General features: G+C 38.9%; 1 protein-coding gene and 2 long non-coding RNA genes across 3 annotated transcripts; 1 reads left to right on the top strand and 2 right to left on the bottom strand.

Moving 5' to 3' along the window:
- On the top strand, positions 1-14,335 carry LOC116669189. The gene is made up of 3 exons (XR_004326543.1): positions 1-83; positions 13,025-13,028; positions 14,325-14,335. It is a non-coding gene; the product is annotated as an uncharacterized LOC116669189 (long non-coding RNA).
- LOC116669175 (C-Jun-amino-terminal kinase-interacting protein 4-like) lies at positions 10,585-12,905 on the bottom strand. The gene is made up of 2 exons (XM_032498178.1): positions 12,342-12,905; positions 10,585-10,747 (listed from the first exon to the last, which is right to left on the bottom strand). The coding sequence occupies exons 1-2, from the start codon at positions 12,642-12,644 to the stop codon at positions 10,688-10,690; spliced, it is 363 nt and encodes a 120-aa protein (XP_032354069.1). The 5' UTR covers positions 12,645-12,905; the 3' UTR covers positions 10,585-10,687.
- On the bottom strand, positions 10,623-21,743 carry LOC116669191. The gene is made up of 3 exons (XR_004326546.1): positions 21,522-21,743; positions 15,864-15,867; positions 10,623-10,633 (listed from the first exon to the last, which is right to left on the bottom strand). It is a non-coding gene; the product is annotated as an uncharacterized LOC116669191 (long non-coding RNA).
- Between the last annotated feature and the right edge of the window lie 1,153 nt (positions 21,744-22,896).

Raw genomic sequence — 22,896 nt, 5'->3', positions numbered from 1 at the left:
GGGTAATGTGTAGACGGATTATTTTTTACATTAATCTCTCTAATCTTCTATTATTTTACTTAATCTTTTTTTTTTTTAATGAAGTTCTTGTGCTTCTAGTAAATATGTTTGAGTTTCTTGTAAGCAATGGTTCTTCATCTTGGGGTTGAGGGGAGAGTGAGAATGTTATAATCACAAATACCCTGAGAGGTCTTTTCCAAATATATAGGCCCAACCTAGCAGCACTTCTTACAAACCAGTCTAACACATCTATAGGGGTGTGGGTGGGAGGGTTTAAAGACTGATTATTTGGAAACCCTCCCCCAGGTGGTTGAGGGTACTTTCTACTGCAGTGAGAAGTCAGGAAGGGCAGCTGAACCCAGGATGGGTCCTGACTTTCAAACTCCCCTTGAGGCCTCAAACCAATTCCTAACTATCCTCTACCTACAGGTGGTTACGATCCAACTGCTCATATGGACAAAGAAAGATATCCAAGACATCTTACGAATTAAAAATAAAACCATGCTACAACATACTACATACATTATGATTTCATTAATTTAAAATATACTCATATACAAAAAGGTATCTGAAAGAATGTAATGAAAGCCATTAATTGTGAGGTCTCTCTAACAGACAGGATTCTAGAAGCATTTCGGCAATGCTTCTGTTTTGTTTTGTTTTTGCTTTGTTTTTTTCACAAAGAGCATGTACTTTGTAAACAAGAAAAAATAAGTAAATAAAAACAAATAAAACCATTAGATGAAACAATAGCCAAACAAGTACAGAATGTGAAAGAATTTTACTCACTGCCCAAAATATCATCCCTAATTGTATAAATGCAGTAAGAATACGACCATTTATTCAACATGAGCTTCACTATTCTTGCATCTGTGTATTTTATATTCCTTATAGTCCTGTGACTGATCACCACAGCAAATAGAGAACAATTCATTTTCTACTGCCTTACCCAAAAACACGAGAAAGAGAAACTCACTGGCCTATGATGCAGGCTATCAAGCAGGAACTGATTACCACACTGATAAAGACTGAAAAAGTATAAAACCATGAAGTCAGCTGCATCAGCCAAGTAATGCTTTACTAACTTTATCACACAGTTTTGTGCTTCTATAGGTCAATATTTTACATTTCTGATATTAATTTACAATCTTGACAGTGTGGTTTATTTCAACACCTGACTCTGTTATGAAAATATTCTTCTATTAATAAAAAAAATTCAGAAAATGTCATCCTGGAAAAAACTAATATATTATTGAAGAAAATTTAGAAATGGATAATCATTTCTTTCCAGTTTTTTTTAATGTTTAATGGAAATTTTCCAACATGCATAAAAATGGAGAGAATAATATAATAAAACCCCAACATATCATCACCAAATTTCAACATTTACCAGTATATGGTGAATCTTATTTTATTTGTACTCTTCCTCTTTCCCCACAACAAACCTCAGCATCATGTGACTGCATTATAAATACATTAGTATGTATTAAAGATACATTTTAAATATATATAGATATGTGTGTATGACCATCTTATTGCCTTGACTGAAGATCAATGGCTTCCTACTAAAATACAATCTTAGTCACAACCCAAACTCCACCTTGGCCCACAAAGCCCTGTGAGTGATCAGCTCCTCCATGTCTCTCCTACCTCCTTCCCTCCCTTTCCTGTAGACTGCCTGACTCTTCATTTTAGAGTACTTGCATACCTTACAGCCTCACTTTCTTTGCCTAGAACACTTCTCTGGTGGTCTCCTCAACCTTCATGTCACAACTGAAATGTCATGTCTCCAGTAGCATTCCCTGACTATACTATCAAAGAGTGGATAGGCTCATTACGTTAGCTTTTCACATACAATTTTAATTGACAGGTGCCCATATATGAGTTTTTTAAGGATTAAATTTAAACTACTGAAACTTGAGTTATAAAATTAGAATTCTGTCTTGTTAAAAGCAAAATATTTCCAAATGTTAAAAAAAAAATAAATAAACAAGCAAACAAACAAAATACCCATACATAAAAATGTATCAGAACAACAATGGTTTATCTGAATGGTTACGAAAAAAAGCATTCAACAAAATTCAATATCCTTTCATAATGAAAACACTCTACAAATGAGAACAGAAAGGAACTCCTTCAACCTGATAAAGAGCATCTACAAAAACCCCTCAACGAACATCACACTTAATAGTTAAAGATTGAATGCTTTCTCCCTAAGATCAGGAGAAAAAACAAAAATTTCACTCCTGCCGGGTCTATTCATTATTGTACTGGAGGTTCTAGTCAGGGCAATTAGGCAAGAAAATGAAATAAAAGGCATCCACACTGAAAAGAAAGAAGTAAAACCACCTCTATTCACAGATATGATATTGCATATAAAAAATTCTAAGAAATCCATGAAAAAAAATATTAGAACTAAGTTGCAGGATACAAGATCAATATACAAAAATGAAGTGCACTCTAAACACTTGCAAAGAACAATCAGAAAATGAAATTAAAAGAAACTAACACAGCATTGTAAATCAACTATACTCCAATTAAAAAAAATGAAATTAAAGAAACAATTTCATTTACAACAGCATCAAAAAGAACAAAATATTTAGAAATAAATCTTACTGAAAAAGTGCAAAAATGTATCCTCTGACAACTATAAAACTTTGTTAAAAAATTAAAGATCTAAATAAACAGAAATAAACCCTCATATTTATAGTCAATTGATTTTCAACAAAGGTGCCAATTAGGAAAGAATAGTCTCATCAACAATGCTGCTGGGACAACTGGATATCCACCCTGAAGGAATTAAACTGGACTCCATATACTAAAAATCACTCAAAACGGATCAAACACTTAAATGTAAGTTAAAACTATAATACTCTTAGAAGAAAAATGAGTGTAAATTTTTTGTGACATCGGACTAGCCAATGGTTTCTTAAATATACACCAAGAACACAGGCAATCAAGAAAAATAATAAACTGAACTTCATCAAAATTTAAAACTTTTGTGCTTCAAAAGACATCATCAAGAAAGTAAAAAGAGAAGGGGGAAGATAATAGCTCAACTGGTAGACAGCATGCCTAGCATGCATGAACTCCTGGGTTCAATCCCCCGTACCTCCTCTAAAAATAAGTAGGTAAGCCTAATTCAACAAATAAATAAATCCACCACCTCTCACAAGAAAGTAAAAAGACAACCCACAGAATGGGAGAAAATATTAGCAAATCAAAACTCCGAAGAGACTCATATGTACATATAACAGAATATTCAGCCTTAAAAAGGAATGAAATTATGATACATGCTACAAAATGGATGAGCCCTGAAAATATGCGAAGTGAAATTGGTCAGACGTAAAAGGGCAAATAATATATGATTTCACTTACATGAGATTCCTAGAACAGATAAATTCATTCCAACAGAGACAGAATGGTGGTGTCAAATAAAATGTAACTTTTTGTTGGTAAGAATCATCATTCTGAATCAATATGAATCATGATTATAAACCACACTACGTTATAGTCTGTGATGCCTTCAAGATAAAAAGCCACATTTTACAACACAGTCTTTTACTTTCTGATTTCTGATTAGCTATTCAATCTTAAAAATAAATGTTATATTTTGTAATGCTCTGAATACATCACACTTTCAAATCTCTCGTACTTTGGCTCAGTGACACAGCTAAACGCCACCCTGCCTCTGAAGCATCCCACAGGTTGAGTTAGGCTTCTTAGCACCTTGTACATACATTACTTGTTAAGCAGAGCAACAAATGAGTAGGTAATTTCTGTCAAATGTTTCCCAAATCAAATCACATCAAACAAGTACAAGTACACTATCTTCATAGAAGAACCATAGACAAACAATAGTCTTTTTAAAAGGTTACTTTTCTGGTTTTACAGAAGCCTATTTATTTGATTTCACACTTCTGTGCAACCTGTTTTAACTTTTTAAAAGGTATTTGTTCTTGAATAGGTAGTAGTTAACAAAAAATGAGGCTAGGACAGCAGGTAACTGAAAGAAAATTCAAACTGAGGATTTGATAATTAAAATTAGAAAGTTTATTTATACCATAAGAACCTAGAAAAGCCTAGATTTCAATGCCTAAGAAATAAATGTTTACTATTCTTCAGAATGAATTTTTCTTCAAAAATCATGTTGCTTTACTAACCATTGTATTTGTTACTATACTACTGCTATATATTAATTAGAAATGTCTACCAAAAGATTGTAAACAAAATAGTTAAAATTAAGCTTTGGCACTTAACTTTCATTTGTGTGGAAAATTTATTCAGATGTACGAACTTATTTCTCAACCAGCAAAACTGAGAAACAAATATTTGTGGCTAAAATAAATAAAAACACAATAGAAAGCCAGTATTATGTCAAAAACAATTCAAGAATCATGAAGTAATCCCTACCATAATTTTGACAACAGTTCCAAAGTCCCAAAGATCTTAATATTTCAATTTTTAAATGCCTAAATAATTCTAGGATATCTACTATATATAGGACAATATAAGTAAAGTGTCTGCAATATCTCTACTCAAAATAAGTCAGTTTTTCTGTATATGCCTAGGTCATAGGACTTAAAGAAGAACTTTTTGGATGTTTTAGGATAACTTGGCACCAACAGTAAGGGCAATAACTTGAATGCACAAAAGAGAACTTTAGTTAGGCTTTGCAATTTGACCTTTAGCATACTTATCCATCCATCCGTCCAACCAACAAACATCTATTAAATACCTACTGCATCCCAGTAGTTTAGTGGGAGAATTATATAAAGCAATCGGTTAGTTTTGATACAATATTGAAAGTGAAAGAGAGGGGAAGGACAGTAAACTGTGGGAAGACATAAAATGGGTACAATCCATTGAAATCTGAAAGATGAGTAATGTTAGCCAGGCAACAGAAGAGAAAGAGAATTCCAAGCAAAGAGGCAGCTTTTAAGAAGGCCTGGAAAGACTGTTTTTTGCATAATGAACTCAAAGTGTTCAGCATGGCTCTAAAGGGAAAAAAATTAATCTGATAAAATAAGAAGCAGCCAGATTATGAGGCTATGTATGTTAGGAACTTTAGTCCTTTCAAGAACTATAGAAAGAGCCACTAAAGGCTTTTAAGTGTGGAAATGATCTGATTAGATTTCCATTTTGGAGAGATCTGGGTACAGTGTGATAGAATTTTGTAGTCTGGCAATCCTGGAAGCAGATAAACCAGTTATGAAACAGTTTTAGTTGTCCATTCATTTATTCAGAAATATTCAATGGGTACTTCCTTTATGCCAAACCTGGTATTCAGTGTGAATGACACAAAGTTCCAGCCCCCCACAGGAGTAAAACTGATTTTCAGACTAATAAAAATGGATTTGAAAGAAGTAAAGACATTCTAGATGTATTTAAAAGTTGGAAGCAAATGAAGGTAGCAATTGGGATGAAGGAGAGAGAAGAATTAAGAATGGTGACCATGGCCACCTCTCTCATTCCCTCATCTTCGGAGATGGCCCGTACTCTGTCTATGGAGTGTGTATCTACTTTCACTTTAACCTGAGCAACCAACCCCCAAACCTTATGGCCTTTCTCTCACCTTTTGAAACAGCCTACACTCTATGCAGTATGTATCTCTCTAAATAAATCTACCTTTACTCAAAAAAAGAAAGAATGGTGACCACGTATCTGGCCAGGTAGGTAGTGGTATCACGAAGACTGGAAACAGGGGATGAGCAGGCTTGGGAGATAAGTGCAGTTTTGGACATGCTGGGAGACATTCAGGTCCAGTAAACACCAGAAACTCCAGAGAGAGATCTGGCCTTAAGAGGCTGCTCTTAATAGGACATCAGCTCCATGAAGGAAAGAATCTTGTCTGTTTTACTCACCACTGTATCCCCAACAGACACAGTACCAGGTACATAGTTGGCACTCAATAAATATCTGTTAAATGAGTAAGACATACATTTTGAAATAGTCAATAAATGGTAACTGAACGGTTAGGAATGGATAATATGAACTAGGCAGTGTGCAGAGTGAGAACATAAGAGGATTTGAGAAAAAGCACCAAGGAACACCAAAGCTAACAAGTGTAAGAAGAATCCACAGAGTGGTCAGATAAGTAAGAGGAAAACCAAGAGATTTCAAAGTCAGAGAACTAAAATACAATATGCTTCTTACAGGAGTGACCAAGAATCAAATGTTGTTCAGAAGTATGAGAAGGAGTAAGTAAGTCAGAAAATAGAAGAAATGGATTTATGAGGGCTACCCACTTTCGTGAATTTTCAAGAATATGAATAGGAGAAATTCTGACTATTATGCATAAAGTATCATGTTTAAATAATTACTCCTATGAGATGAACTATTTTCTGCATGGGCACCTTACCCTTATATAAGCTTGTTTGTTCCATTTAAAGTGCCTGCCTCTTTACTTTTTACCTCATCACCTTTTTTATTTCCTGTGTAACATCTATCACAATCTGTTATTAGCAGGTTTGTTTCTTCTTTATTACAACATAAACTCTAAGAAAGCAAGGGCTACCTTTCCTTGTATACTTTATTTGTGGCCACATTCCCAGAGCCTAGAACAGTGCCTGGCATAGAAAGTATTTGTTTTTTCTGATCATTCATGAGTCCTGTTATCCTTCTATCTACCTAGGGGACTGGGATAGGGTAGAACTAGAAGAGCATGGAGTTTCCTCTCAGCCCTTAAAAAAATAACTGCAGGAAGAGCAAGGGAAAAATACATTTTAAAGGACAATAACAAAATTCAGAATCACAAATATCCTAGACCCATACCCTGCAGGGAATCCTACCAGCAGGACCTGAAGTTACAAGGGAAAAATGCTCAGGCTCTATAATTTTAGTGGTGCAGGTAAGCAGTCAGAAACAAGGTATCCTGGAAAAAATTAATAAACTGAAAAAAAAAGTTACTACAGAAAACATTAAACATAGGGTAGTTTCTCATTTTCTGTATCTGTAGATAAGTAACGAATGAATCTAGGTAATGGATATATAGACAGTCAACATACTCCTCATTTTTCTGTATGTTCAAATATTTTCCTAATAAAAAGCTGGGGAAGGGAGGGGTATATTTACTGAAAAAGTTTACTGATCTTTTAAAAAATATTTTAAACTTCCTAATAATAATTCTACATCTTCAACTTGGAAACTTCTCTATTGTACTGATTAATATGTAAATCTTAATGGTTTAGTTCAAACAGTTTTGGCCAACTAAGCCAAACTACTTGACACAAGAATTCCTAAGTGCATTCTACAGTCTTGCATTCAAACTAATAACTAAATATCACCAGCCAAAATTTCAGCATGAATTAAAAATTTACACACATGTTTCTAAATATCTTTTTGAACAGACACTTAGCATATATTACTAAACTGCGTCCATGTTGATGTTTTTATCTCAACCTAATTATTTAGGTAACAGTTGTATTATGAGTGCTGAGCACAGCAAAAAAATTTAAAAAAGGTGTTTTTAAAATAACTCAGCCATTAGTCAATGGAACAAAAGAACACATATTTGGCTACATTCTTATACTACCTCTCCTGGGAACCAAAGATTCCATGTTAAGTGTGCAGTGTGTAGTTAAAGGTAGGCTAAGGAATCCAACACGCAGGAACCAAACTTAGGCACAGAACTGCATCAGTGACCTATGGCATATACATTACAGTAATCTAGTGGGTAGTCCTTGCTCTGCTAAATCCATCCTGGTACCTGCCCCATTTTGATAGTCTCTTTTGTGATTTTAACTAAGTAAAAATGTGAAATGTCACTATCATAAGGACACACAAATGGTATCTCACTTAGATACCTAAACTCATAAATCTCTGAGAGCAAAGGTTAAGTTGTCTTAATAACTAAACAATGGTTAATTAACTGATTACCATTTCAAAATGGAACAATCCCACTGACACACACCACCACCCCCACACTCCCCTATAGAAAAAACAGATTGCTGATTTCAGAAAGTGTCTGGAAACAGGGAATGACTAGGGGCAAGGACATATCTATTCTCACTGTGGGCAGTGTGAAGCTTATTCAAATAGTTCAGCAAGAAAAAATAATGGCATTTTTTTCAATATAAAAATATGTATTTTTAAGAGTGCTTTAAAATGTATTGGTTTTATGTACAAAATAATTTAGGTAATACAGAGATCAACAAAGTGTATTTTAAGCATTCTAAAGTGTATTTTTAGCATTCTGAAAACAGGTGTGAAGAAATTATGACCAAAAAAATTCCAAAAAGCCACTGACCCTTGCTCCAGCTGAACCAAGAGAGAAATTAAGTCAGCACCTGAGTCAATCCTTGGACCAAAAATCCTCAGTTCACTGAAGATTCCACAAGACACCAGTTTAAAAAACCATTTAACAGGTGCTACAGAAGGACATGACTTTTTAAAAATATTTGAAAACTTTATGTCAATCGTTAACACCCAATGTAGTCAACTAGCAATTTGTTCTCTTGTACTAACAGATCATTTGCGCATATAAATAAACTACCACTCCATTTTAGTGAAATAAAACCTACTTAATATCAACAGGACACTAGAGTAACAGAATTAAGGCTAAAAATCTGAAGAATCATCATAATTACTAATTTAAACAACAACTGTGTTAAAGGCACAAAATAAACTTAATGTTGAAGCAAAACTGGAATTTCCACTTCTTAAATCCTCATTAACCACAATCAACAAATATAAGCTATAAATATGCAAAATTACTCTTCACTCCTGTCTTTATACAGAATAGAAAGACTTCAAATTTTCCTTTTTAAGTGATAATTAAAGAGATGAACTTTCATTATAAATTATTTTGTAAATAAAATTAGCTTCAACACTTTTGATTATAATATTTTTATGAATGAATGAGAACTATAACATCAAATTTCAAAAATGAATATCAATGCCTGCTTTCCTGACCACAAATCTTATCACTCACTCCCATGTTCATACACTACCAAAGAAAACAACTTGATTGCTGTCTTCATAAAAAAAAAAAAAAACATCAATTTTGTTACTACTTTAACTGCTGATTCATTGGGAGAAAGTTCATTAGAAAATTCTCAGTAGTATCTCTCACCTCTGCATTTAACCACTTCAATTTTTTTAGACAAAAAGCCACAGAAAAGCAGTCACAAAAACCACATAATCCCAACATCTTCTCAGTAAAGATATTCTCTCTTCAGTCCATTTTCTTCATGTATGCTTGTCATGCGAGGAGGATGAAAAGGGCACATCTTCATTTTTATGTGCAATCTCCCTCCACCCAATAAAAAACTCTCACTTTAAAACTAAATTCCTAAGAAAAAGTTTCCTTTAACTCATTTGCCTACTTCTGGAAAGTTGTTTTTTGGTTTTTCGTTTTCTTAATCACTCAAAGCAAATAATGTCTATTTTAAAAGAATCAGAACTTGTGTAAATAAAAACATAAAAAGTACTAGTATACTCTCCCCAAGAATAACATCTCTCTCCAGATCATTTTCTCTCTAGATTTTTTTTTAATCACTGATGTACAGATGAATTGTTCATAGATTCACAAGGCTTACTCTGAATAGAATAGACAAGAAAAGTCTGGCTGAAGAAGTGAAATTTAAGCTAAGCCAAAAGTGAGGAGCTAGCCAGAGTGAAACTCTGAGCAAAAAGCGTTCTAGGCCAAGGGAACAGCATGGGCCAAGGTATTAGACAGGACTTGGTAAAGAAATGGAAACAAATATATACGGCAGCAGCAAGGAGCCCAAAGAGAAGAGTGGTAAGCAATAAAATGATAGACTTCTTGATTAGCATTTGAAACTGGTTACAAAGCTATCTAAAATCAGCCCTCTGGGTTATTTTTATAGACTCACAAACCCAGTAAGTAGGCTGGTAAACTCCACACAAAAAATTTTAAATAAGAGCAAAGAAAAAAGACAGAAAGTATTCAAATTAAGTAATATTATAATAAAGATTAAATTTCTGATTCCTTGCTGAGAGTTCCTGCAAACAAGAGATTATAGCACTTCACACCTTTTAAAATATTCTCACCATTTATATACCCTCCTAAATTTCCACAAAAGTGCTCAGGATTTACTTTACACTTTCTGGTGATGGTCAACTTCCATGCTTGCAAATACTCTTGCTGTAAATACCCTGAGGCACTTTTGCTATAATAGCAGACTCTTAGTCTCCATATTAAAGGCCACAAACAAAGCACTCACAGAAAATTTAACACAGAATTCACTTCTGCATATTGACCTAAGAGAGACTGAATTTCTAAGTACTGGATAAGATCTGGCTTACAGTCTTACAAGAGGATTGATAACAAGATGGTTTTACGTTTGTGGTCTGGAAGTTGGGCTATCTAGCATTTCATCAATGTTCTCTATTCTAAAGTTATGGCCCTTTGCCCAAAGGTTTCATTATAGAGAATTTATGTAGACATATTTGAAAAGACATAAATTACAAACAAAGTCATTGGATAATCTGTTTTTTAAAAGTCATTTACTTAAGAAATTAATATACAATCCAGAGCCTAGCAGCTTAAGTTAGTTTTGTTTTCTGATTCTGCAACCTGTGGCAGATGGTTCTCTTGGCACGTGTGACTCTGGCACTTTGCCCATGTTTACATGGACTGACAGGAGTTTAAGGCCAAAGGGAGCCATTTCTTTTACCCATGGTGATAGGTCATGCTGGGCCTGCTCCTCACCTGTATGTATACTTAGTTAATTCCACAGTCTTTCCATATACATCCACACACTGGCAAGGGTCTGTCTGAGCCCTGAAGACATATAACATGTCATCTCAAGAGTAGTACATGACCTCTGTTCTATAAACAGTGCTAATAAACTAGTGGAAATTGGGGAGGGTATAGCCTAGCACGCACAAGGTCCTGGGTTCAATCCCCAGTACCCCTGTTAAATAAATAAGTAAATAAACCTAATTACCTCCTTTCATCAAAAATAGTAAAAATTTATAAACTAGTGAAAATTGTGATTCCATTCTTAGTTTTTTTTTCAACCCTTCCTTCCCTATATACTTGGAAATATTCTTGAAATAAAGTTAATTTTGTTTGGTAAATCAATGGCATTTTTGAGACAAACATCACAAAATCAGAATTAAAAATCATCACTACAGTCAAGGTTAAAAAAGAAAAAAAAAAACATTATTTGACCCGGTATAAACGTTTAAAAAAAAAGTATACTTGCCAAAAAGTTCGAATGTTGGTACCATTTAGTGTTAGAAAATGAGCTGCTAAACAAATCCTAAAAACTTCAAGTGTTTCTGAGACAGCATGTCGTTCCTTCGATAATTACTTAGCTTCCTTCAATTACCATGTATTTAGCCAGGTGAGCTAGATGATCAGCAAACAAAGATGAATAGAACACTTCGCCTGCACTAGGTAAGTTGCACAGAAATAATGCCAGCACACCCTGAAAGCTAAAAATCCTTGACTGTCTTAAGAAGTCACTTGCACTCCAGAGCTTCAAAAGGTTCACAGACTCAAGGTGAGGGCACCGAGGTCACACTGCTGAGGTGCTAAAATCAAAAGCCGGCCAAGTGCACCCGTAAACTGCAGTCTTTGAAAAGGGTTGCTAACAGTCACCTACACCTCCTCAACCCGCCCCCACCCTGCCCCCGTCCGATTTATAAATAAACGGAGGGTTTTTTAAGGGAACTGTCCAAGGTTACCACCTGACAAGGGGGAATGCTCTGATGTGGGATACCAATAAAATCAAACTCCATACTCTCCATATTCACAGAGTACTGTTTGCTATACAACATCTAAGTGTTGACAAAGTGTCAACCAAGGCACATGAAGCATAAAATAAAACCTCTTTCTCAATAGGGTTGAAACGTCAATAAGAAACTGACCGAAAGAGGGAGATCTCTAACTTCCCAAAGCAGTAACCCTCAGGAAAGGTACTGGAACCAGCGGAAGTTACATATCCAAGACAGAAGTGTTTAAATGCGTGTCGTCCCCCCGTCCCCAGCCCCCGCCCATGGTAAAAGTTTGAACCGCCATCTGACTATCCCACTGTGGTGGGAAACTTCCCAATACTACAAGAGGCAAGCAGACACCCTAAAATCTCCGCCTTCAGCCAACCCCAGGTGCCCTCAAGCCAGGCTGTGGCTTCCTCCACGGGCCTCGCCTCCCCCATCTCACTCCCTTCTGGACACTCGCTAGCTTGCCTCTGTGTCCAGCACCGGCCGGGGGTCCCGGGACCCCGCAGCCGCCGGGCTCAGTCCGGTGGGCCTCGGCCTCAGGCCTGCCCCCAGGAAGCCAGCGCGCCTCTCCTCCCGAGCCGGACCGCGACCTCGGCCCTTGGGCCCGGGTCGCGGCCCTGGCCCCCCGCCCGTCGGCCGGCCCTCACCTCCTCGGCGTGCTTGCGCAGCGCCTTCTCTCGCTCGTACTGGGTGATGAGCTGCTCGTTGTCGTCCCGCAGCAGCTCCAGCTCCACCTGGTGCTCCTGGTCCTGCGCGAACACCGAGTCCAGGTTCTCCAGCACGGCCACCACCAGTGGCATCAGCTCCTTGACCACCTCCTCGTCGTAGCGACCGATGAGCCGCTCGAACTCGCGGTAGATGGAACCAGCCAGGCCGGACACCCGCTCCGACATCACGGCCCCGGAACCGCCGGGCTCCTCCTGATACACCACACCGTCCTCCAGCTCCATGTTGGCGGGCGGGCAGGCGGCCCGGGGCGTCGCCGGCTGAGGGGGCGGCACGGGCCCGCACGGGACGGGTACGTCTGGGACTGGGGCTGGGGCTGGGCCCGGCGGGGTGGGGGCCCGGGCCGGAGGAGGGGAGGGGTAAAGTGAGCGCACTCAGCCCAACCGCCGCTGCACCAACTGCCAGGGCAGCCGGGCCGCGCGCGCCACACGTCACCCGCGGGGCGGGACCCGCGTCGCATCGACCCGTTGGGCGGGGCCCCGCGGGAGGCCAGGCGCGGCCGGGGGCGGGGCCAATGCGTCACCCTGCGCCGGCGGAGGCGGCGTGGCGTCAACACTCGGCGCCGCGCGGGCGTTGCGTACACCAATGGAAAAGACTGCGAGAGGAGAGTGGCGAGAGCTGCCCGCCACGGGCTGGATCTGCTGGGCGGATCCCAAAGGAAAGGGAGGGGTTCTGGAACAGTGACTAATAGTCTAGAATTAACGTAGCTAAAATTTTGTTATTTTTTAAGCTCACGAAGGGCTTTCTCATTTGATCCTTACATCAGGCTTCGTATGGTAGACGTTTGGCCTTCGTTTCAGACGAGGAAAAGTAGGCCTAGAGAAGTTACGGTTCACCCAAGGTCACGCAGCTAGAACGGGAAGGAGACTGATCAGGGACTCAAACCAGTTCTTGAGAAAAACGGAGAGGGAAAGCTACCTTAACAAACTCTGCCTCAGTGATAAGGTGTTCTCGAATAGGATAGGATTATTTGGGGATAAAGAGGAGTAGCCTTAAACAGAGGAAGTGCAAAGTATCCTGGAGAAGGGTAAAACTTAACGCCACATCGTGCACAATGCAGTTTCTCTGCTTCTCCCTGGCAACTTGGAATTTCCTGGCTCCAGCCACCCTCCTTTCCTCTATTCTGGAAGCGGGGCGGGGCGGGGTGTTATGGGGGTTGGGCAGTGGAGGAGGAAAGAGGTGGTGTCACTGGATTGAATAAGTCTGAGGGTATGAGTTCTCTGGCGCCTGGGAAAGAATCACGTGTGGGGAATGACACAACACCCAAACCTCAGGCGGGCTGAGTCAAGGATCACTTCCTGGTGTTCTCTTTTAGCCTCTGCAAATGGGGCAGAAGACACTCCCTAAAGTCCCTATCTCCGGAGCAGGTGACTCAGTAGTACTGTGGTCTCGACTCCTGTAAGAATAGAACCAGGGAAGACAGGACTTGGATGAAGAAGGCTTTAGTGGGGGAATCGGCTACCTCCCAGGATCATAAATACCCTCAACTTGATGTTTACGAGTTGAAGTTCTCCCTACCAAGCACGAACTAGTCCTCCAAAGTCTTCCAATCTAGACTCAACAAGACCCACATAAGCAGTATGCAGCTTGGGCAAGGGCCAACCTATACACTCAGAAGGACAGAAATGAAAGTACTAAGCCTTAGGAGGTCAGACGTAACTGAATTTGCTGCCTCTACTGTTCCCCATTCTCACCCACCCTCTATGGTCACCCTTAAATTGTGTATATATCTGGGCCTATCGCTGGTTGGGAATGAGCCCTAAATATCCTTTCTTTTCTAAATCTCACATTTGAAAACCAGTGAAAAGTCTTGCTCCAGACCTTTCTTTTCTCTCCTTTTTTCTCTTCCTGAGGGTGCTTACTTAGGCAATCTACCTATATATATGCCTCTATTTTCCTGGGAGTCAGAAGAGCAGGAAAACTTAGGGCAAGTCTTGACTTTGACTTTCCACAGTATTATCATACACATCAGAAAATTTAAAGGAAAAAATTTTTGATTTTCAAGTATGAGATTAGAATAGTCTTAAGAGTAAGTATGCTGCTTTAGGTATAAATTCAACGTAGAAAGATATGAGATACATATTTATGTCTTAATTTTAAGTTTCTGCTACCTCAGAGATCACATTTAATTGTTTAAAATAAAATTTTGCCAAATATCCATTAACCGTTGAATAGAGAAGTAAAATATGGTGTATGCATGTAATGGAATATTTATTATTCAACAATAAAAAGAAATGAAGTACATACTACAACATGGCTGAACCTTGTTAATACACTAAAAGAAGCCATCACAAAGGACCACATATGAAAGATCAGTGATTGCCTAAGGACTGTTTTGAGGACCAAGAGAAAATAAGAAAGACTACTAATGGGTATGGGTTTCTTTTGGGGGTAATGAAAATGTTCTAAAATTGATTATGGTGATAGATTAATGACTCTGAATATACTAAAATAGGTGAATTATATGGTATTGGAATTGTATCTCAATAAAGCTGTTAAATTTATGGCTATAATGACTTTATAGGAAACCCAATGGACCACAGTGTGTAGGGTGGAATGAAAACAGTATTTAAATTGTGAAACTTGTACTCTACTATGGACAGGTCATTTTGAAGAACTTGGGCCAGAAACTAAATAGAAAATGGTTACTGAGTACCTTCTAGGTGCGAGTCACTGTGATAAGGATTATGATTCTCAGCGTCTTCATCTGTATGATGAAAAGGTGTGTTAAAGAATCTGTAAAGATTTCTTGCAACTCTAAAATCCTATTATTCTCATTTGTAAGTAGGAGTGAAAGACCAGGAGAGAGGATCTTGAGATTGAGTCCTTTTAGTCAAGTCCTAATTTTTGTTTGTGTATTTTTAATGGAGGCACTGAGGATTGAACCCAGGGACCTCCTGCATGCTAAGCATGCACTCTACCACTGACCTATTCCCACCCCTGCCAATTCCTAATTCTGTAGGCAGTAATACTACCTCCTATATTCAACCACCTGGATAAATTCCCAGCACCCACCTCTAACCCCACAAGCTGAAATTATTGTTAAAGTCTTAAGAGTCATTCAGGAAAACAGGTCACGTTGTGGAATTAGACTAAATGTTTACTTTTGATTCCTAAGAGGAAGGAAATTCCATTTTAAAGAGATTCTTTGGTCTCAAAAAAATAGTGAGGACACTAATGGGAGCAGCAGAAGGGAGGAGCTGATGAAGGAAGGAAGGGAGGAGTTTCTTCCTAAACTCAATTACTATGATCACTGGAAGACCAAAATTACTAGTCTTGCTGTTTGTCTAGCCTTCTGGAACTTTTATAGTTGTTTCTATGTGAATCAATTTCTCTAGTTTCACCAACTGCATTTTCCCATTCATTACCCCTTACAAACGAGACCATGCTTGGTGAGGCAGTCCAATTATGGAATTCAGGGCTCTTAAAAAGTGCCAGAGGACTTTTCTAAGCCCTCAGTTTTTCGGGTTTTTTCCCCCCTCAGTTTTTCCTTTGAAAGCCTTTTAAGGTGTCAGGATAAGATGGCTAAATCTGCCTAGGCTGAGGTTGCGAGAAGGCCTCTAGATGAGAGCTATTCCCTTGTAGCACCCTCCTCCACCTCACCAAGCCTCTGCCCAGAACTTTGGACTATGAGAAATTGCTTCTAAAATGAGGAGGCTGAATGTGTGGCTGAAGTAAGAATCCCATTGTCTGAGGCTGTTTTTTGTTTGTTTGCTTGGTTTGTTTTATTAACTTTTTTTTGCAGGGGGATGAGGAAATTAGGTTTTTTAATTTATTTTTAACAGAGGTACTGGGGATTGAACCCAGGACCTGGTGCATGCTAAGCACATGCTCTACCACTAAACTATACTCTCCCCACTGTCTGAGGCTGTTTTTGATGGTATATTGGTCATGTGTTCAGGCCTATTTTCTCCCCACTTCCATATGTCTTGGGTTCAGTGGAAGAAGAGAAGGCCCATCACACACCTCTCATTATATTTTTTATACATAGAGCCAAAGTTTATTCTGGGAATAAAAGGCATGTTTTCAAAACAGTGGGTTAGTTGGATTTTTTCCCTGATTATGGACAAAATTCATGCTCACTATACAAAATTTGCTAAACACAGAAAAGCACAAAGAAATTTAAAACCACCCAGAAAATCCCATCTTCAAGATTAACATTTAGCAATCTGTAAGGTGACCCAGGAAATCTTCATTGTCCTTGTGGGAGAGAAGTCAAGTGCAAGGGAACTTGCTTTCTCTGGAGCAAGGAAGCATCCAGTGAGACTCACAAGCAAGAAACCTGAATTTTGTCCCCAGACCTCACTCCCTCACTTGAGTCTACTAAGTAAACAGATAAGAAAGGTATAGATTAGAATTTTAGGAAACATCAGGAAAACCCAGAGCCCATTTCCAAAAGAGTCTTTAAACAGATCTCACTGGGGAGGACACTAAATTCATTCTGGTTTAGAAATTAATTTTGAAACAATTTTTAATAGTCATGCTGGGAGAGGAGTGGAGATGAGAAGACAGTGTCTGTTTTTTTCAAAATATCAATTACTTTGTGTATATGATTTTGGGAAGGCCTCAATTAAATCCACCATCTTTAAGAACTCAGTGCAATTCTGCCAGCACTTGTTGCCTGTTAAGTGCTGGTCCTGTGCTAGGCCCATGTTGAAGGTGCTAGGCCAAGGTCAAGATTTGATGGGCACAATATTTGCCTCCAAGGCAAGCAGTCTAGTGAGGGAGGCAGGCCTGGGATGCATGAATCCTGTGCAAGTACAACAATCTAAACATGTATGAGGTGCAATGATAAAGAGGAAAGAATGGTTAACCTTATTTGGAGGTTATTTAGGTGAAGGCCTCCTGGATGGTTTTGCCAAGGGGAAGGTAATCTTGGTTTGGGGGTTAACTCACAGATTCAACTAAGCAGAGAAAAATGATTTATTTGTTTTGTCTAAACCTAATCTGGCCTACTTTCTGAAACCTCATTCACAGAACAGACCTAATTAAAAAGAAAGCTTGGTCTAAGGGATTAATGAAACCATCCCTTTAGGTTATATGCAGTCTCTCTTGGATAAGGATGAGTCTTGGTTGGGCGGGGAGAATATAGCTCCATGGTAGAGTGCTTGCTTAGCATGCATGAGGTCCTGGGTTCTATTCCCAGTACCTCCATTAAAATAAATAAGTAAACCTAACTACCTCCCCACTAAAACAACTTTTTAAAAAAAAAAAGAATGATGAGTCTTTTCAGCTAAACTGTTCCCTTCCTGGTCCTCCCTTTTAGAGTACTTAGATTATGAGGGAGAAGCATTTATTCAGCCACTTGATCAAGGTGGATAAAGATGAATGGGGTCTTTGGATCCGTGAAGTGACCTTTGCTTTTTGTCTTCTGGTCTGTAAGCAATGTTCCTTGCTTTGCCTGGTCTCTGGCTGTCCAGCTGGCCTTCAAAGTTTTGAGCTAACTGAACTCAGGGTCCATTCTTTTGGCATCACTCCACATCTAACTTGGCCTCCTTTGACTCTGATGTTACACGAGATATCTCCGGAGTCTGGCTGTGATGGTAGCCTTCCCTGCAGCCCTCACCTCAGAGCTACCTACTGCCTACCACCCACCCCTACCCCCAACTTCCCAGGCTAGATTTGGAAATCTAAACCTCTGAGCTTCCCACCACCTAAGCCCACAACACAGCCAACTTGATGTATTTGTTCCCTAGGTTGATATGTTGTGGTCTTCAGGGCAGCATCTTCCTGAGTCCCAGATAAGAGGAGGGTAGGGCCCTCAGTGTTATTTTCATTTCTTCAAGATTTCTCCTACTCTCTGGGACAAAGCCTGGACTTCCAAAAATGTGGATGCACATCTGGTAGTTTTATTCTTGTTGTTTTTGTTCTCCTTGCCACCAGGCTACCAGTCTTTCAGTCTGAGAAGTGAAACTGTCTTCCTACATGTTTTTTCCATCTCAACTTCAACTCCCAATTAAATCTGAGTAGTGAGTAGACATTTTCTCTCCATTTTGGGAGCCCTTCAGGGCTAGGCTACTGATACACTGAAAGTGGTGGTGAAGGTAGAGTGTTATGGGTAGAGATCATGGGCTCTGTCTGGTTTGCCAGGCTAATGTTTTAGTATATTTTACTTAGATCTTTCTTTTTGCATTTCACCTGTATCCATCTAATCTCTCTCTCTGCCTCCCCATCCTTTATGTTAAGGTAATGGCAATGGTGTGGGTGTGAGAAATATTTGAAAGATCCAATGGACAGAACTTGGTAGATTTAAAGGATGACAGAAAGGGACTCACAGTTTTCTGGTTTGGGTAAATGGTGGTACCACCAATCAAGAGAGTCAATTCAGGGAGGAAAATAGCTTTTTAAAATAAAATAATAAGTTCATTTTGGACATTTTTGGACTGGATCGCAAAGAAAAATGGTAGTTGGACAAACCATTCCAACTCATTAATTTATGAATGTAGTTAAGTCTTGTTTGTGGATAATACTCCTAGGAAGCATTATTTTCTGAAATACATGATCCAATATTCACTCTTTATATTTTGTTTAGTCTATTGTTTTCTACCCAATAGCTAGTTGAAATCAGCAACCCTGAGGGAATGGGGAGTTCTAGTGGATAAGAGAAAGAAGCCTGAGCTAATTTTGGAATTTGTTACTGCTTCCTAGACAGGCATATTTTGAAAAAGTTAGATTAAGAAACAACTTAGTGTTTTCCTCCCCCAACTTTCCTCTTATTTTTTAGCTAAGGTGATTAAGGCTTAAAGAGTGAGAAGCTTTGAGTAGGAAGCAGAATGAGGTCACTGGCCACATGGATGGGGGGTAGGGAATGGAGATCCAGAAGGTGAGGAATTATCCCCCAAAATTCAATAGGAAGCCCACCTTAATCAAAGGCAAAATTACTTTACAATTTTGCCCAGGATGAGTCTTGTCCCATAAGACTTTACTATCTTGAGAAGATGCTGGAAACCTATTCTCAGACTGCCACATCACGGGAGTGGTACAGGGTAAAGTGGCTGACTATTCAAAAGAGACTGTGTATATGTAATCATTTTGTAAACTGTAAAGTGCAGTCACATGTGTTAACATCAACCTCTATTCCTCAGCCAGGTAGGAAAACCCAGCTCTAAAGAAAAGGCCCATCCACAAGCAGAAAACAGGATATGAACAAAATAAAACACAGTAACACACTATTGAATATCTTTTCTATTTAAGGTCTAGAGCTTATCTGAAATAAAACAGAAAAAGAGGGGCTGGTTGGGAGCAAGCTGTGGTGTCTAGTTTAAAGGGAAATAATCTACAGATCCTTTATAACCTTTGTCACTTTTTTCCTCCACATATTCACATATGAAATGACTCAGCCCTAACACCAGTGGCTTATTTTTAGTAGGGGCAACAGAGCCAGTTGAAAACCTAAGCATAGTAACTATTGCCAATCAACAGCTTTCCACGTCAGAAGCAAGGAACAGATACTTATTTATTCATTTCAATTTGATATGTGTCACTCAAGGGACAGCAGAGACTCTGCCTTTTTCAAGATACATATTTGTTCTTTCCTTCTGCCACAGTGCTGGAAACTCCTGGTGGGGAAGTCATTCTTTTGGACATGAGATTTCAACATTAGAAGTTTCCTTAGGCAGAGCGGACTGGAGTCTAATACCTTCATTTTACAAGTGAGGAATCATCCACAGTTACATGTGAAGTTATGGCTGTGTTGGAATTAGTATCTAGAGCTCTGAACTCTCAGCTCAGTGACCCATTTGATCATCCTTTTTGTTTTTTGTTTTTTGTTTTTTTTCACATTCCTAAATCAAAAACCAAATAATATCGTATGTTTGATTTAAGACCAAAGGTCTGGAAGAAGAGTTCATATCCTGGGCTGATGTTCTGTTCTGATGTAATGTATATGTTGTATATAACTTAGGAACAACATTCTGTTGTTCACTATCAAATTAGCAGAAATCAAGACTCAGAGGGATGTTTTCTTTACTGTTTTGTATAAATGTTTAAAATTCAAAATCTCAGCCAAGTGCGAAGCAATAGACAAGAATGATCAAGAGAATACGAGGGGTCTGGAGTTAGCTGCTGGGGTCTGAATTGTGGTTCTATCACTTGCTAACTGTGACATTTTGGGCAAGTGACTCTTTGTACCTCAGTTTCCTCAACTGTTCAATGAGGTTAAGAATAAGGAGCCATCTCATAGGATTGTTGTGAAGGTTCAATGAGATAATGCATATAAAGCACTTAGAATAGTGCCTGGCACATAAATGTTCAATAAATGTAAGCTAAGATTATTAATTGATGTAGAATTACTAGCAAGGAGCCAAGCCCACCTCCCTTTTCCTATGGGGATGTCTTCTTACTACAAGTTACTGTTTCAAAATCACACTTAGCATGTCTGAAGCAGTGTCTCCATTCTCTCAGAACAATTCTACACTTTCTTCTTAAGGCTTATGCAGGGTGATGTTATCCCTTGAAAACTACAAAGGCCAGATATATTCTGGGGAAACTGACCCAGTTGGAGATGGGACCTGAAGTATTGACATGAGAAAAATGCTTGATGTAACTGGACATGATTACCCTTTTTAAGAGAGCCTCCAAGGAGATTATTGAACTCTCTTTTTTCTTGGTTCAGGAGGGAGGGTAATTAGGTTCATTTATTTTATTTTTTATTTTTTTAAATAGAGGAACTGGGGATTGAACCCAGGGCTTCGTGAATGCTAAGCATGTGCTCTCCTACTGAACTATATCCTCCGCACTGGAACTCTCTTGAAATAGCATGTCATGTAGGGGGAGGACTAGGGAGCAGATTATAATCAAAGCTATGAGGTGGTGTGGTTTTTTTTCCTCAAAATAAGACATTAAAAAAAACTTACTAAGGCTGAAATTTTTTTAAAAATTGAAAAATAAGTAAGAGTTGTCCAAAGTGGTTAAGGAGGGCTTGGGAAATAGGGGAGTACCCAGCACTGGAGTTGTTCAAGCCCAGCTTTGGCAGCACATGGCAGGATGTGGTCAAGGGAAACACAAAATGGACATTGGGATAGGTGAGTTTCAAGATCCTGATCACTAGATTTGTGATCTTAAAATCATTAGGCTGGCAAATTGCTTTTGGAGCCAACCACTCCCCTTTTCTGCTGCTTTTTCTAATTCTAATATTCTGCCTCCATTGGCCCTCCATTCCCCAAGACCCAGTGATTGCTTGCTATTATGGGCTACCCAAAGTCTTTTACTGATGTATTTCACACAGGCCCACCAGCTCCCCTACTGCTCCTTCTAGACACAAGCTTTAATGTCCTAATCTCAACCAGCTGCTAAAGGGAAAAAAAAGGGCTCCCCAAGCTAATTCTTACTAAAACATAAATGACTAAGTCATTCACTTTATGTGTTCTCTTCTTCTCAGGGACTCAGGGATACATTTCTTTAAGAGGAAAGTACTTGTTTGCTAGTTCTATGTTTGGTATAGTCATAAACATATAAAAATAAACAGGTACTATGAAGGATACCAGAATACGCCACCCCAAAATGTGCTTCTTTGGCATATGGATTATTTTGAGCTAAAGGCCATCAAAAATCAGCAGACTCAGGAAAGAAAAGCTTTAAAAACAAAGCACAAGTTTTCTTTTTCTAAAAAAAGCCTCCATTTGTAAAAGGTGTCTCCCTCTCCCCAGCCAGAAGCCATCCACTTAAATCTGCATAACAAACCTTGCTACACAAACCTTGTTTACTATACTTTTCCTGGTCACTTTTCCATAACTCGCCTCTCCTGCCCAGAAGCCCCAAACTTCTCCTTTGTTTAGCCTTGGGTTGCTCATCACTGGGTACCCACATATACGCATGTGCAATGCACATGTTACTAAACATCTGCTTGTCTTTTGTTAATCTGTCTTTGGTCAGTCTAATTTATTGGGTACCAACCAGCTGGAGAGTCCCAAGAAGGGTAGACGAAAAGATTTTTTTTTCTTCCCCTATGATTGGAAAGTAATATGCAAACAACAGTAATTTTCAGGTTGGTAGGATTGATTTTTCTTTCTTAAAAGTTTCCTTGTGCATTTAATTAAAACCAAAAGTGTGACACTAACGCTCATTCTGATCAGAACATGAGTGAACTGTGGAAGTGGAAAACCCATTTCTACCAGAAAGCATTAGGGCCCTTTCCCAGAGGTCTTTTTGTCTGACCTGTATTAAACTGTCCTAGGGAAATAGTGGACCAGGGTGGCTCCTGGACTTGGCTCCCAGAAGTCTTACTCAGCCTACTTTTATCCCTGCAGTGTTTCCTCTCTTCCCTTTCTTTACCTCACTCTAGAGAAAGAGTGTTTCTTGCTCTTAATAACTTCAATTTTAATTGCAGAAAGTTTAAAGGGTCTTTCTAGACCACTCTCAGCTGGGTAGATCCTGGAAAATGACTAGATGTAAAAGTAGGAATGGGGATGAAGGAGAAAACACTACATCTGTGAGACATGCCAGGGAAAGAGCAGAGGCAGGATCATCTGGCCGGAA

Source organism: Camelus ferus, chromosome 16 (assembly GCF_009834535.1).
Source record: "Camelus ferus isolate YT-003-E chromosome 16, BCGSAC_Cfer_1.0, whole genome shotgun sequence".
In the NCBI taxonomy this organism is placed as follows: domain Eukaryota; kingdom Metazoa; phylum Chordata; class Mammalia; order Artiodactyla; family Camelidae; genus Camelus; species Camelus ferus.
Note: the sequence above shows the minus strand (reverse complement) of the source record. Positions and strands in the feature narration are given on the sequence as shown.

What these genes read in the sequence shown, in the direction of transcription:
- LOC116669175 (XM_032498178.1), bottom strand. Translation starts at nt 12,644, where the DNA reads ATGGAGCTGGAGGACGGTGTGGTGTATCAGGAGGAGCCCGGCGGTTCC. An exon ending in TGCGCAAGCACGCCGAGGAG is followed by an intron (nt 10,748 to 12,341) that starts GTGAGGGCCGGC and finishes ATATGTCTTCAG; the next exon opens with GGCTCAGACAGACCCTTGCC.